This window comes from Prunus persica, chromosome G1 (genome assembly GCF_000346465.2).
Source record: "Prunus persica cultivar Lovell chromosome G1, Prunus_persica_NCBIv2, whole genome shotgun sequence".
Taxonomy (NCBI): domain Eukaryota; kingdom Viridiplantae; phylum Streptophyta; class Magnoliopsida; order Rosales; family Rosaceae; genus Prunus; species Prunus persica.
Genome location: NC_034009.1, coordinates 40193600 through 40209412, shown reverse-complemented (window position 1 = coordinate 40209412; position 15813 = coordinate 40193600). Strand labels below are relative to the sequence as shown.

Genomic DNA, 15813 nt, shown 5'->3' with positions numbered 1-15813 from the left:
ATCTTTCATTAGTAATTTAAGTTAGATTGCAGGTCATGAACAAGACATTAACATACAACAAGTCTACTTTGAATAGAGAGTTATGGGTCTCTATCAATTTAGGTCATCATATTCTCCTATCCCAAAAGCCAAGGATCGAAGCACCTTGGGCGTCCCTTTAGTTGGGAGAAGAAGTTGTTTTTGGATACTTTGGTCCCTCCCCCTATGAGGGGACCTCTCTAAAGAGATAAGAACATGAACACTGAGCACTCTACTTTTGATCTTTAAATTAAAATGCTTCCCACTAACACTTACGTACCTTCAAAGTTCAAAGCATAAGGCATGTGGGTCCTTTAGATTTTCCTAAGGGTTGACACATGAAAATGGCCAGACAGACTTTGCACATAACATGCGAGCGAGGGTTGATCTCAGTAGTGGTTGAGTTGATTAGGTCAAGTAACCCAAACTGATTTTTCATACTCAAAGGTTCTTGAATATTTGGATATCTAGACTCTAAACCATCAATTTTGGTCCCTTGTTTTGATGGAGCTTCCGAGCTTGGCCCCGACTCTAGGCATGTCTAAAACTAGGTCAAATTTTGATTAAGCTTTTTAGCCGAAAGAAAATTTAAATTAACTTGATGGCATTGCTATGGCTTCTCCCATGTTAGGTATATATTGGTCCTGTTTGTTAGGCAAGGATCAAAGAATAGGTTTGGCCAATTAAAGTAGAGGTTAGGCTAGTCCAACCCTTTATTTTACACGTAAAAAGTTATTCTAACTACATAAGTAGAGAAACTTATCTTCAACACAAATTAAAGTCATGTACTAAATTTAAGAATGCATGTAACTTTGTCGTACATATTAATCGCTTAAAGAGAGACACAAAGAGAAAAATGCACATAACATGTTGCAGGGAAATTTCTCTCGAATTTTGAGGACACCAAAGACAAAATAACATTATTAGACTAATCCAAACTTTAATCTCACTTGGGAACCTCAGATTAGTGGAGCATTACCCATAATCCTTCTCCATCATGAACCTCCCAGCTTTAATCAATTCAACTTGCTTCTTTTCCTTTTTTCTTTCATGCAGTATACTCATCTGCTCAAATTAAATGACAACATTTGAGAGAGTCGGTCGAATTTGCATGGCAAAGCCGCTGATTCATGATGTGTTGGAAAAACAAAATGCCAGCTAAAATATGGGACATATAAATTAAATAGTGTTAAAGAATTTGGGTTCCACCAAGTACACACGAGCGCCACTCAGACAGGGTTGACAAGACCGATCATTGAAGTTGGCTTGAAACGTGTGGGTCGAACCACACGACCCATGCTGGTCTGCACCCGCATGCACTCACAAACATATAGGTCCTGCCCCATGCTCGTTGTCACGTGAACATCACGTGTGCCTTTATGCATATATATACGCATGCCCTCTGCAACAGCAACACATAGAGACCACTTAGTTTAGTTGAATTTGGATTTTGGAGCCAACACATACCAAACGTATCCATATGTTGTTGGTTGTTTTGTCCAATATTATTGGTCATATAATATATATTTATTGGGTTTTATATGTAAACTCCGACAAAGAGAATCTTTACTATTTTAATTTGGAGATGAAGAGGTTTTGAGGATGGATCAAAATGATTTGGACGATGAACAAGGTCAAGGGGGAATGTTTCAGACTTTTGAGTCCCATTATTATGGAAGTTTGAACGATGGACTTAAACAGTTTATGGATGCATCATCATGTGTTTGACGGCTTTTTCCCGACATGTATGCATATTGATTATTCAACATGTTTAGTTTAGATTATTAATTAACTATTATATTACACTCATCAAGAGTTGTAACTGGCCAAGTTAGTTGAGCAGAACATGACTATGATTGTTTGCAAATATTGTTTAATTTATTAAAATCTTGTTCCATTTCACCTTCTTATTTTTCAGGTATTAAATTACAAATTGTAAAAATATACATAAAGAATTAGAAAGTAAAATAATTTCAATATTTACGCAAAAAATAATACTCCAGATATTATATATGTTTAAAAAAAAAATTATAGTCTAAACTACAAAGGAGAGTAAAATTTCTTACAAACACATTATCAAAATGTCATAAAATTTTAAACTTAAAATCAATAATCTACAAGTCAAGACTTTTTCGATGAGCTGGATACTGTTGGCAGATATTATATATTAGCAAAGAAAAAAGTATAGTTTAGAAAAGTCAAGCCAGAGAGAGAGAGAGAGTAGGACTAATGTGGCAGGTTGAATAGGGGAGAGAGAGGGAGAGAGAGACTAGGACTAATGTGGCAGGTTGAATAGGAGAGAGAGAGAGACTAGGACTAATGTGGCAGGTTGAATAGGAGTGAGTGATAGTGTGGGTACTTGAGTCTTTGCGGTTGTGGCACGTTGGTGCACTCTTTGCTCACCTGTCTGCATCGCTGCTCAACTTTTACCCGACCCAACTTCCATGCTGTCCCTAACTTCTTCTTTTCTCCAAGACAATGGTTCTTCTCCATCTCCATCACCTCTCTCTCTCTCTCACTCAGAATTGTATATAAATAACCATTTCAAGTATAATCTCATCACTAGCCAAACTTTCCAGCTTTGTTTGCTAATTTTCTCTGCCTCTCCATATTATTCTTTGTCGGTGTTCTTGTTGATTAGTTGTATGTTATGGAGCTCCAATTGGGTCTTTCTCTGGCTCTTCCAGTTCACAATCCTGTTAAAGGGTTTGACATGCGCAACCATGGGGATGGGGTTGAGAAGAAAGAGATATCGGTGGGTTTGGGTTTGGAAAGCACAAAAAACCAAGTTCGAAACAAGCGCAGTTTTGATGTGGCTTTTGATGAGAGTGCCGGAAATGAGTCGAAAATGTTGCCCTTGCTGTTGTGGAGTGGCCAGCCAAATGAGGAAGGTGATGAGAAAGGGCAAAAGAGAAGAGACTCTGTCAGTGTCATTACCAAGTAAGTATCATTACTCATAAGCCATTGATTGCGAGTTTGAACGTGTAGTTGAAGTGAATGTCGACATAAGTTTGAGAAGAGAACATTACGAATTAAGTATATGCATAATTATATAGTGTAATTAAAGTAAGCTTTCCTTATATAGTAGTTTTATTTGTATTTCATGCACTAGTTAATTATTAATCAAGGGTATGTGTTTATCAAATGTGTAACTCAGAAATGAAGGAGAAGGAAACCATGTAGTTGGGTGGCCACCAATAAAATCATGGAGGAAAAAGATGCTTCATCAACACCACGGCGTCGGCCATGATCATCACCATCATCATCAGTACCCTCATCACCAGAATCAGATATTGGAAGCTAATTCCATGCCCATGTCCATGTTGGTGAAGGTGAAGATGGAAGGGGTGGGAATTGTTAGGAAGATCGATATAAGGCCTCATCACTCTTATCAGACGCTCAAAGACACCTTGATAACCATGTTTTCCAAATGTAAGTACTAATTAAGTGATTGATTGCTTCATTTTATTATTATTAATTAAGTAAATAATGCTTCAATTAAACACACAGGCAAAAGATCAGGTGGCAAAGAGGGTGGTGGTGCAGGTGCAGAATATATACTTGCTTATCAGGACAAACAAGGAGATTGGCTGCTCGTTGCAGATGTTCCCTGGCAGTAAGTACTAAAAACTTTTGCTTTTAAGCTTTTTTGTCTTCCCATATAATATTCCCTTTGTTTGTTTCGTCGGTTTGGTACACAAATTATATATTTATATATATATGTTAATTTTTAAAAGATATTAAAACATTAATTATGAGTAATATTGGTGCGGGAATGATGTTGCAGAACCTTCATCAAGTCCGTGCAGCGCCTGCAGATACTGAGGAAAGGAGGTTGATGAGCTAGCTGCTGCTGCTGATAGGGTTTCTGCTAAGTACTCAAGCATAATTAGTAGTACTCTTTGTTCATAATTTGCCTAGTGGGAAAGGAAAAGCATATGTATATTGAGAATGAAAAAGGAGATTCGCTTGAATAGGTAATATTTGCGACCAAATTATCAAAGTCTGTAACTTTATAATAGAAAAGGGGTAATAAAAGTGGAATGCAGCACAAATTTGTTTCTTTGTTTGCCCTAATTTCATTTTGAATATATTCGTTAATGACAATTGGCTTCTATTACACATGTGATGTCAATTACCGAAAGATATTTCAAAGTCTTAAAAGTCGGAAATCAATAAAGCTTAGCCGCCTGAACACGACGAGACGGCAGTATTCAGCTTCAAAGAAGAATGAACAACGGTAGTATAACAACTTTTATATATATAAAAATATATATACAAGCGATAATCTAAATTATGAGAGGGATGAGGGTTTCTCACACACACAATATAAAGGTGTTATGGAGGTTCGAACCTAAGACCACTAATATGCAAATCAATACCATTTTCCATTGAAATACACCCGGTTGACTAGTATAACAACGTTATTAGTTTATAAACTTACTTTTAAAATTGTTTGATGAAATAAGGATATAATTGACATTTACAGTGGACAAGTACATATTATTATTATTATTATTATTTTTAAGTCATATTAAGGGCAGGAGGAATCGAACTCACAACCTAAAATGTAAAGTAAAATATTCTTATAACTACTTGAGCTAAGCCTCTTGCCAAGTATGTATTATATACTGATGAATTTAAACAGTTACTTACACTTTTGGTCGCTATGATTTGATTAAATTTAATTTAGTCCATGGGATTTCATTTTGTTTGGACGAAAATATATTGTTAGGGAATTGTAATAATATCAATTCATGAGCCTATTTTCAAATTTACTTCATAACTGAATTGATTTTCGAAGTTTTTTTAGGTCTTGTAGTATTTGATTTCTTATTTGAAAATCGAATTCAAAGACTACATGCAGGATTCTGCCATACTTGACAGGTTTTATTGCAATTTCAAATTTGCATAATATGTACCATTAAAAAATAAAATTAAAAAAATAAAATTTTGTGTTGAAAATTGAAAAGTTTTGGAATTTCTTTGGGCAACTATAGAATTAGAAGCCCAATATTGGGGCAACTGATTAAAAGCCCAGCCCAGTGACCCAGTCAAAGCCAACACAAGCTGCAATGCATAAGCTCTCCCTCTCCCATGGAGATTTCCTCAAACAAACAAGCCACCATCCTAATTTAATCAAATTCAAATCCAGGCAAATATATAACTTCAGTTTCTGTATGAACACTGAATTGGGTTTTTGTTTCTAAATTTATTTTATTGAAGACATCATTATCAGAAAAGACCAAGTTAATTAAACCCAACGAAAATCTGCACCATGCCGTCACCATGACATGGTGTGCAGGAACAGAGAAAGAAACAGGACAAAACGTCGTCGTACTCGGGTTATTGTCAACACTGTTGAAAAAGACTCCAAACACTGGCAGTTTGCTTTTGGCGCCAAGCGAACCGTCAAAGCCGGAAGAAAATAAAAAAGCATGCAATTGGGTAGCTCTGTTTGGTCAGTGGTCATCATGTTCATGCAAGTCAAACAAAGAAAGACTTCAATGGCTGAGTTGGGTTTTTGTACTTGGATTCACACAACAGATTCGATTCTCTTTTATTTCTAGCCGGCCTTGTGCAAATCTTTCTCTGTTAAATTAAATCAACCCATGAGTTCAAGTTTTTTTTTTTTAAATTTTAGAAATGGGTCTTTTGAATTTGTCTTTTTCGTTGCTGCTGCTTCTTTCTGCATTGCAGCTTGTTTCTGCACAATTAGCCACTGACCCAAATGAAGGTTTTATTTTGGTCAAGCTTCAATTCGGTTCATAATTTTGTTTATGTGATTTCAATTTGAGAATTAATTCTGGGTTGAATGAGCTTACTGTTTTTGCTGCTTCTGTTTCTCAGTTTCTGCTCTCAACAAGATCATAGACCACTGGGACTTGGGAAATCAGCTGAGCCTTACCATTGATCCCTGCATTCCAAATGCAACATGGGCATCCAATACTGCAAATCCACGTGTCCTTTGTGACTGTGCCGGCAGCACCTGCCACATCACCCACCTGTCAGTTTATCATCATCATTAACAATAATTTTCAGCTTTGCCTGAAGTTTTGGTAGTAAAAATGTGTCCGGATTTACCTTGGTGTGCAGGAAGATATATGCTTTGGACATTCTTGGTGAAATTCCCAGGGAGCTATTTGAGCTGAAGGAACTGATAGACTTGTGAGGAATCTCAAATTAGTCCTTGAGCTTTGGTTGTTGTCTTCCTAAAATTGAAAAATAAAAATGTTGGAACCATGGTGCATGCAGGAATCTTGGTCAGAATGTACTAAGTGGGCCCATCCCTGCTGAAATTGGACAGTTGTCCAAACTTCAATACCTGTAATTGCAAGACAATTCTTTCAATTTGAATTTGTAGAGTAATTCAAAGGTTTAAAATTTTCTTTTTTCTTCTTATGTTGATTGAATCTTTTGCTTTGACTTTTTTGTATGTTGGGAAATTGAGCAGCAGCTTGGGCATAAACAATCTGACAGGTCCTGTGCCCCCAGAGATTGGGAACTTATCCAAGTTGCTTTCCCTGTAAGCCCATTTCTGCAGTGTTTCAAATAAGTGCTTTTTGTTCGTTCTTTTGCTTTGCTTTGTAATAGTTTTGTTATGTTTCTTTTTTGTGCTTGACAGAAGTTTTGGCTCAAACCAGTTTTCTGGACCATTGCCAATGGAGCTTGGAAAATTAACCACCTTACAGGAGCTGTAAGTTTTTCACAAAAATCCATATGAATTTCTCTGTTTCTTCCGTGGCAGGTGTCAAAATGGATTGTTATCTTCGGATAGGTTTTATTTATGTGACCCCCTGCACCATTGGTATTCTCATTTCAGATACTTGGACAGCAGTGGAGTGACTGGACCAATTCCTCAGGAGCTTGCCAACTTAAAATCCCTTAAAACTCTGTACTTACATGACTCTTTTGTTCTGAAATATTGAAGCATTTGATTTTTATATCTGTAAGTTCATTTGCGGGATTATCTTTTCTTGTCTCAGCTGGGCATCTGATAATCTCTTCACTGGAAAACTCCCAGAATTCTTAGGGATTTTTGCAGAACTCAAAGACTTGTATGTTTGGATTTCATTGGCACGAATACATTTTCACTTGGATTTTATTTTTCTTTTCGAATTTAACAGCTAACGTGTTCTTGTTTACAGGCGACTTGAAGGGACATTGCTTGAAGGCCCAATTCCGAGTAACTTTGGTGCTCTGGTGAAACTAGACATCTTGTGAGCCCTGGTTTATGTGTATCATTTTCATTTCCTTGTATACTAACTGATGTTCTGATAGGAATGTCTTCTTTTTACTGCACAAGCCTTTTCTCATTTCTAAATCAATGAGGATTAGTTTGTGTCGTTTGTTGGAATTTCTCATTTCTAATGCGCTTGTGTAGGAGAGTTGGTGATCTTGGTGAAGAAGATTCTTCTCTTGGATTTTTGGAGAATCTCACAAGTTTGTCCACATTGTACGACCTATATCTTTGAAATCTACTTCAACTTCGCACCAGCTGCTCAATTCTCTAGTTTACAATTTAAACAAATTTCTCAAATTTTGTTGTAGGTCTTTGAGAAATTGTCGAGTTTCCGGCAAAATTCCAGAGCAGATTGGCAACTTTGCTAAGTTGCAATACCTGTAAGTAGCTTGATTTTCATTCCTCCTCATGATTTCAAATGGACATATGGTGTTAATGTCCATTTATCCAAATGGCTTCACTATGACAGGGATTTGAGCTTCAACAAGTTGACTGGTCAAATACCAAACTCATTCCAAAAATTTACTGTGTTACAGTTTCTGTAAGTAAAGATTATTTGCATTTTTCTCTTTAAAATTACAAAATGCATTATTAGAATCAAACAGACTTTGGCTACTGCTGCATCATGCCCTCCTTGAACCTTATTATAAAAAAACTCAATTAGTCTCTTAATCAATTCAGCCATCTTTCTGCAGTTCTGAATGGGTTGGATGATAAAACTATCAGCATCTGTTATTAAATGATTATTATGAATTACTTCTAACTTTTTAAGCTGAAATTATCGGTATAATAATGTGTTCGGTTCACCACGATTATGATTTTCCTCATTGAAAAAGTTCATTTGTGGATCTCAGATACCTTGGAGACAATAACTTGAGTGGAGAACTACCTGCTAATATCATAACTCCAAAGCTTATTGCTCTGTAAGTGGCACCTTTAATTTTGCCAATCCTAGATGGAGAGATTAAACCAGATAAATTTATTGTTTACTTCCAGAGATGTCTCCTTCAATCCTATGTCTGGGAATTTGCCTCTAAATTTTGCCAGAACAGGATTTTCAATGTAAGCTAACCTTCCCTTTTCCGGTCATATTAAAAAAATATATGTGACTATCTTTTAGGGTAATTTATCTTGTACCATTATTCAGCAGAAGTTTATGTGTTTTTCTCTTCAGGAATGTGCTTGGTACATCTATCAATGGAAATGGTTTACCAGACAGGTTATATATAGATATATATATCCTCAGTAACAACATCATACTTGTGATTCAAACTAAAGATGAAGAAAATGTGAAAACTTTATCAATTGTGAGCACAAATAATATCAGAAGTATTTCTGATATTTTCCTTATTAAAATGGTCATGGAGTCAGGGGGGGTTTTGGATTGTTGAATTGCCTCCAAGGAGATGCTAAGTGCACTAATCAACTCCCATCATTGTGTAAGTGAAGTTCTTTCCTTGCCCTTCATCTTGATTTTAGTCACTGAATAAAATTTACCAGGAAAAGTATTGTTGCAGCTTCATTTTCTATTAAATGTGGAGGCACAGGCCAGACATCTGCATCCGGCATTGAATACGACGACGATTCTGAAACACTGGGAGCTGCTTCATTCTACAAAAGCTCCAGATGGGCAGTGAGCAGCACAGGAAACTTTGTTTTCAACTCGAATGGACCTCGGTACATAGCAAGCACAGATTCTCAAATCACAGAAACTCTAGAGTCTGAACTGTACAAGACAGCAAGACTTTCGCCAAGCTCACTGAGGTACTTCGGCCTTGATTTGATGAATGGGAAATACATTGTTCAGCTTCACTTTGCAGAGATAGCAATGGAAGATGACACAAGTTCTTGGAAAGGTCTTGGAAGGCGCATTTTCGACGTCTACATTCAGGTAACTAAGGCTTGCTTTTCTTGCAACTTCTCTTGCTTGCTTTGTTTATTCTCTCTTCCCTTCCCTCATGACATGCTTGCATTCGATTGCTTAAGGGTGAGAGAGTCCTCCAAGACTTCAACATCCAGAAGGAAGCAGGGGGATCAAAGAGAGCACTTATAAAAACATTCGAAACAAACGTTTCCAACACAGTCATGAACATCCACTTCATGTGGGCTGGCAAAGGCACTTGCTGCATTCCATTGCAAGGCACATATGGCCCCTTAGTGTCAGCAATCAATGTTCGTCAAGGTTATTATCATCTCCATTCACGTACTGATCACGTGACTAGTTATTATGCAGCATTGCATACACTCGTTGCAAGCAAAAAAATAAAAATTGTGAATGATGCGTCTTATTTCGTTCATTAGTGAACTAAATTGTGCTTAACTAATCTGTTTATTGTTTTGCGAACGCGTTCTTGTAGTCCCGGGTGCTGGCAATTCTGCGAACCGTGGGAGGAAGCAGGTGGGAAGAATTGTGGGGATCTCACTTGGATGTGCAGCCGCTGTTATGATAGTGTCATCAGTGTTCTACTTATGGTGGATAAAGGATGATGCACCTGGACATATGAGGGTGCAAACAGATATACCCAAGAAATGAGCAAATGAAAGTGAGAATGTGAGAAGTGATGGCCTTTGTTGGGTATAAATATTTGTTTGCTTTAAACTAGTACACTTGTAAAAATGGGCAAATGGGTATGTAAAGAATAAGAGGCTTTTTTCACAAAAATGTTAAATTTGGGGTCAAATCTCAAATCAAATCAAAGTATGCAAAATCTAGTTTATCAAACTCTTTTAATTTATGTTGTGTATAAATATATCACAAAGTCTGACCAAAAATAAATAAATATGTCACAAATCCAACAAAAATAAAAACCAAAAAAATGAAAACAAAAGAAAGAGGCGATCACGGTGGGACTCGAACCCACAATCTCCCGCTCCGGAGGCGAGCGCCTTATCCATTAGGCCACGCGATCTGTTGTTCAGAATCCCTACTTTTTTCATATATGTTCGTATAAAATTACAAAATCCATTTATTTATTTATTCTAGTTTTTGGTTGGTACAGTTTATCTTTCATCCTCTCATTCATTAATTAAACTAAAGCCTTTTCTTTTCATTAATAACATTATTTATTAAAAGAAAAGGGCGCAAAACATCTTGCAAAATAACTTTATTAATAAATAAATAAAACATTACTGAACTTCTGTTTGATCCATCCATATTAAAAGAAGAAAATAAAAACTTGTTTTCTAGGTGTCCCCCTATGGTTGCATGTGTTTGTTTTAATAGAAAAAAATATGTATTATTTAAAGAAGAATATCTAAATCACTAGATATCTTGTAACTTTCGAGAAAAAGGAAGACCACTAAACATGTGTGATTCTTTATTCATTGCATTATTAATAAAATTCTAGGGTTTTGGAAGCAATAACATTTGGCTAACAGAAAATGTTAACTGTAAGGTAAATATCATTTTTTAAATAAATTAATATGCTATTTCGTGTTAAATATAAATTATAGTATAAACTATTCTAAATTAGAACTTAATTCCGAGATTTTGATCAATTGGCATTCTTAAGTGAGAGATTATCATAATCATTAATACTTTATATTTTTTTTAGATGCACCTTCAACATCTTGACATTTTTATACGTAAGCTTATAAACAAATATCAAAATGACCTGGTTTCCTCTTGCTACAAATCATGGTCAACTCTCAAAATTTTATAATTGTCAATACTTAAATTATTCACATAATATAGCCGTCTAATTTGTTAAAGGGTTAAAATTTAAACAAAAAAAACGTTAATTACCAATTAGGATATGGAGGAGCAAAAAGTATACACGGGCTTAGTTAAGTTGACTAGAAAGAATGTGTTGTTTACTTTGCATCTAGTTCAAATTCCCTTCTCTCTTAATTTTTTTTTTAAAAATATCATAAATAAATAAAAATAGTTAAATGAGGGAATCTATTTGAGTAGAGTTTAGTTTGCTTTTTTTTTTGGTCAGATAGTTGAGTTCACTTTAGGACGTCTCAATCAGGTAAGTATCACCGTAAACCGTACGCTCGATTGACGCCTCCTTTACTAAAATAAGCTCCGCTCCACCCAATCAGAACCCATTCACACGTGTCATGCTTCTCTCAGACACGCCGCCCGACACTACCGCCAATCGAACCCAGCTACTCTCAAGTCCCAACCAGCTCCCAGATCTCAGATCCAATCCACGGCTCACATCCCTCCACGTCCCGGACCCCAACCCACTATTTAAATTCACTTTTTTCTCCCTCTCTTCTGTTCGAGACACAGACAGAGAGAGATAAGAGGGAGAAACCCAACAAAAAGCACGAGAAATCTCTGCTCCGATCTCATACCGGATCCGAGATCCGACCCGCCGGACTGTCCTAGCCGCAGATCTATACAACCCCCGACACCGACGGTAATTACCATAATGTCCGCCCCTTTCTATTTTTAGAAACTCAATCTTTCTCTTCAGTATTTTTAGCAAAAAGCATTAAAGCGAACCCGTTTCGGTCATTTCCGTCAAATCTCAGCCGGCATATATAATTCGAAGGGAAGCAAATCGACGGCGGAGATGGCGCCGAGCACGATCCGGAAGGCGATCGGGGCCGTCAAGGACCAGACGAGCATAGGCATCGCGAAGGTAGCGAGCAACCTGGCGCCGGACCTGGAGGTGGCGATCGTCAAAGCGACGTCGCACGAGGACGAGCCGGCGAGCGAGAAGCACGTGCGGGAGATACTGACGCTGACGTCGTCGTCCCGGGGCTACGTCCACGCGTGCGTGTCGGCGGTGTCAAAGCGTCTAGGGAAGACGCGCGACTGGATCGTGGCCCTCAAGGCGCTGATGCTCGTCCACCGCCTGCTGAACGACGGCGACCCGGTGTTCGGGGACGAGATCGTGTACGCGACCCGGAGGGGGACCCGCCTCCTGAACCTATCGGATTTCAGGGACGAGGCTCACTCGAGCTCGTGGGATCACTCTGCTTTTGTGAGGACATACGCTCTGTACTTGGATCAGAGGCTCGAGCTCATGCTATTCGAGAGGAAGAGTGGTGGTGGTGGTGGTGGTGGTGTTGGAGATCGGCAGAGCTCGATTGGTTCTAATGGGTCTTCGCATTACAGGTCTCCGCCGCCGAGGAATTACGAGTATGAGTATGGAGGAGAGCGAGATCGGGAGTTTAGGGACTATGAGAATGGAGGGGGGATGAGAAAGTCGAGATCTTACGGGGATATGAATGAATCGGTGAGTCGAAACGGGCGAGATGAGAAGAGGGCTGTGACCCCATTGAGGGATATGAAGCCGGAGCAGATTTTTGCGAAGATGGGTCATTTACAGAGGCTGTTGGATCGGTTTCTGGCGACCCGACCCACGGGTTTGGCGAAGATTAGTCGGATGGTTTTGGTTGCTGTGTACCCGGTGGTGAGGGAGAGCTTTCAGCTGTATGGTGATATCTGTGAGGTTTTGGCGGTTTTGCTTGATAAGTTTTTCGATATGGAGTATCCGGATTGTGTGAAAGCCCTTGATGCTTATGCGAGCGCGGCAAAGCAGATTGATGAGCTTGTCGGGTTTTATGCCTGGTGCAAGGATTCGGGTCTGGCCCGGTCTTCAGAGTATCCAGAGGTGCAGAGGATTGGAACTAAGTTGTTGGACACATTGGAGGAGTTTGTGAGGGACAGGTCGAAGGGAACCAAGAGTCCTGAGAGGAAAGTGGAGCCTGTTCCTCCGCCTCCTCAAGAGGAGGAGCCCCAAAATATGAATGAGATTAAGGCGTTGCCGGCGCCGGAGAATTACACTCCGCCACCGCCCCCTGAGGTTGTGGTGAAGGCGGAGCCCAAACAGGAAGTGGTACCGGACTTGGTGGATTTGAGGGATGATGGGGTTTCAGCTGATGCACAGGGGAATAAGTTGGCTTTGGCTTTGTTTGCTGGTCCTGGTGGTAGTGGACCTGCAAATGGATCATGGGAAGCTTTCCCATCAGATGGGCAGCCCCAAGTCACCTCGGCTTGGCAGACCCCTGCCGCGGAGCCCGGGAAGGCAGATTGGGAACTGGCATTGGTAGAAACAGCAAGCAATTTATCTAGGCAGAAACAAAATCTGGGTGGCGGGCTTGATCCGTTGTTATTGGATGGAATGTATGATCAGGGCGTTGTGAGGCAGCATGTGAGTACTTCCCAATTGACTGGCGGTAGTGCTAGTAGTGTAGCATTGCCCGGGCCAGGGAAGAGCGCCACACCGGTGTTGGCTCTTCCCGCCCCAGACGGGACGGTTCAAGCGGTGAATCAGGACCCGTTTGCTGCATCATTAACCGTTCCACCACCTTCCTATGTGCAAATGGCGGATCTAGAGAAGAAACAGCATTTGCTTGTGCAGGAGCAGCAGGTATGGAATCAGTATGCCAAGGAGGGAATGCAAGGCCAAGGTAGTTTGGCGAAAATGAGCGCTCCGGGGTACTACGGAGCAGCACCTTATGGTATGCCTCCGGCTAATGGAATTGGGATGCCGCCGGCGGCCGGGTACTACTACACTCCTTACTGATATTATTGTGATCCTCATTTGCCTGCCTATAAATGACTTACTCTTTGTTCATTTTGTATGATGTTTTCCTAGTATTTTTTTCCTATGTTGTATGAATTGTTCTAAAGCCTGTTCTTGCAACTTGTGCATGAAAATGGTTGGGTGGAAGAGAGGGGACTGAAATGAAGAGATTCGTCGTTGTGGGGGGATTTTGATGCTCGGATATACGTAAAATCGATTTGTGATGATGTCTCTTTGTGTTTTGTAATATTAGAATTTGTTGACAAATTTTTCTTCTTTTTTCGTTATATATCAACAGACAAGAATCTCTGATTGTTTTTTTGATAACCAAATTTAATTCATTCAATTTGATGCAAAGCAAGTTTCTTCTTTGGTGAAGCTTTTCAACTATGTTTTACCTGCTGTCCTAACTAATCTGGACCCTGGACCCAATTTGGATATAATTTGACTAAATTTGATTAAATTCGGATTATGGTTTGCTAATCCGGACAAAAACTGAGAGTGGGAAAGTTCCAAGACCTGAAAGAAATGAGACCTGCGACATAAACGATAGACAATAGTCCAAAGCAACTTCATGGTGTCAAAGAAAGCAAGGAGAATTAACTGAAAACGACCTCCTTTGTCAGATTTGGCCACAATTCTTCTCTGTTTTATAACTAATAACTCCAAGTACTCATCCAAGTCCAAATTAAAGTCGTTCTAATCCAAATTCCAAATCAAGGGTCTTAGATAAGTGACCCCCGCAAATCAAACACCACTTTTTGGCTGCACTAATCATTAAGAACAAGGCATAGGATTCTAACTTGTTTTCTTTTCCCTTTTTTTGGCTCTTTTCAGAAGAATTATAGATGTGATGCTTGTCGGTTAGTAAGTTAATAAGGCGAGCATCTAACCTAAAATGAATTGGCAATAAGTGGAGTCTCACAACATTGAAGATAAATCAATGAAATTGGACAATATTAAGTCCTATAATTATGATCAAATAAATAGATTAAATAGATGAATATAATATTTCATGTAAACAATGAAATAATCATGATAATAATCAAGTAGTTCAATTTTCTCAAATTGGATTTGTTGACTCTTTTGAGGCCGACTTGAAAAATAAACAATTCATCATATTAAGAAGTTAGTTTTTAAGTGAGGTGAGGTAAAAATTCAATGGCATAAAGTCCACACAATAATGTTGTGAGGAGAAAAAGAACAATATTGTCTTGTTATGGCTTGTGGGGGTGGTGCGTGTTGTGTGGAAAACAACTGTCAGTGGTTTTAGGTTCCTTTCCAGTATGTTCCACCACTTCTTCATGAATTTGGCATCCATGACCCACCATCGTCCCTCTTTTCTTTCATGGCTTTTCTACTTTAACCCTTTACTCTTTTCTTTTTGTTTGTGCTTCATTAACCCTACTCCAACTTTTGATTATAATATAATGACATTAGTCATACTCTTACTGGTTGAATTCAACCTGAACCTTCTAGTTAATCCCGATAACGCAGAATAATATCATTCAAATACTCGTTTGAGAGTGGTTAGAGTATCTCCAACCGATATGTCAAAAGTGTCATATAGACATTTAATAGCTAATAAAAATAACATTTTTTTTTAAATTCTTTATCTTGAATGATTTGACTATTACAAATTTTTTCCTTCTTTCTCTTTCCAATTTAATTCAACACTAAAATGTAATAAAATAATAATTTAATTTGACATAATAGATGGAGTGTAAAACTCTGTAAATGTCAAATTGCCACATCATCCATCAAATTTAAATTTGATGTTTGGTATTTGACAGTTCCAATCTCTTGGACCACAGGAGTCCAAGAAATTGTGGTTACCCACCGTTGGATATTAATTCAATGGTTCAGAAAAGTTTCTTAAAATGAGTGCAAGAGTGAGTGAACCGTTTGGACCCCTGTAGTCCAAGATATCAGGACTGTGGTATTTGATACAATAACGCTACGGGCACCAACTTGTTTACCAACTTTTAGATACCAACACATATGGCACATGACATGGCAACCCATGTCATCTGCCATCTCATCTATTTGAATTACATAATTTGT

At 38.5% G+C, this 15813-nt stretch overlaps 3 protein-coding genes and 1 non-coding gene across 5 annotated transcripts; 3 read left to right on the top strand and 1 right to left on the bottom strand.

Annotated features, from left to right (window-relative positions):
- On the top strand, positions 2526-4081 carry LOC18790608 (auxin-responsive protein IAA29). 2 transcript variants are annotated; one of them, XM_007223747.2, is made up of 4 exons: positions 2526-2958; positions 3176-3450; positions 3529-3634; positions 3806-4081. In XM_007223747.2, the coding sequence occupies exons 1-4, from the start codon at positions 2669-2671 to the stop codon at positions 3855-3857; spliced, it is 723 nt and encodes a 240-aa protein (XP_007223809.1). In that variant the 5' UTR covers positions 2526-2668; the 3' UTR covers positions 3858-4081. The 2 variants fall into 2 exon arrangements, with proteins under 2 accessions (XP_007223809.1, XP_020415137.1); XM_020559548.1 differs by having other exon boundaries at positions 2569-2958; positions 3541-3634.
- LOC18791532 (probable LRR receptor-like serine/threonine-protein kinase At1g56130) lies at positions 5477-9980 on the top strand. The gene is made up of 19 exons (XM_007224137.2): positions 5477-5755; positions 5869-6025; positions 6115-6186; positions 6274-6345; positions 6473-6544; positions 6644-6715; positions 6842-6913; positions 7005-7076; positions 7167-7238; positions 7403-7474; positions 7570-7641; positions 7731-7802; positions 8116-8184; positions 8258-8323; positions 8436-8480; positions 8633-8700; positions 8779-9152; positions 9248-9443; positions 9619-9980. The coding sequence occupies exons 1-19, from the start codon at positions 5665-5667 to the stop codon at positions 9792-9794; spliced, it is 1962 nt and encodes a 653-aa protein (XP_007224199.1). The 5' UTR covers positions 5477-5664; the 3' UTR covers positions 9795-9980.
- TRNAR-CCG lies at positions 10098-10170 on the bottom strand. Its single transcript has one exon. It is a non-coding gene; the product is annotated as a tRNA-Arg (tRNA).
- LOC18792636 (probable clathrin assembly protein At4g32285) lies at positions 11432-14081 on the top strand. The gene is made up of 2 exons (XM_020565964.1): positions 11432-11631; positions 11747-14081. The coding sequence occupies exon 2, from the start codon at positions 11788-11790 to the stop codon at positions 13747-13749; it is 1962 nt and encodes a 653-aa protein (XP_020421553.1). The 5' UTR covers positions 11432-11631; positions 11747-11787; the 3' UTR covers positions 13750-14081.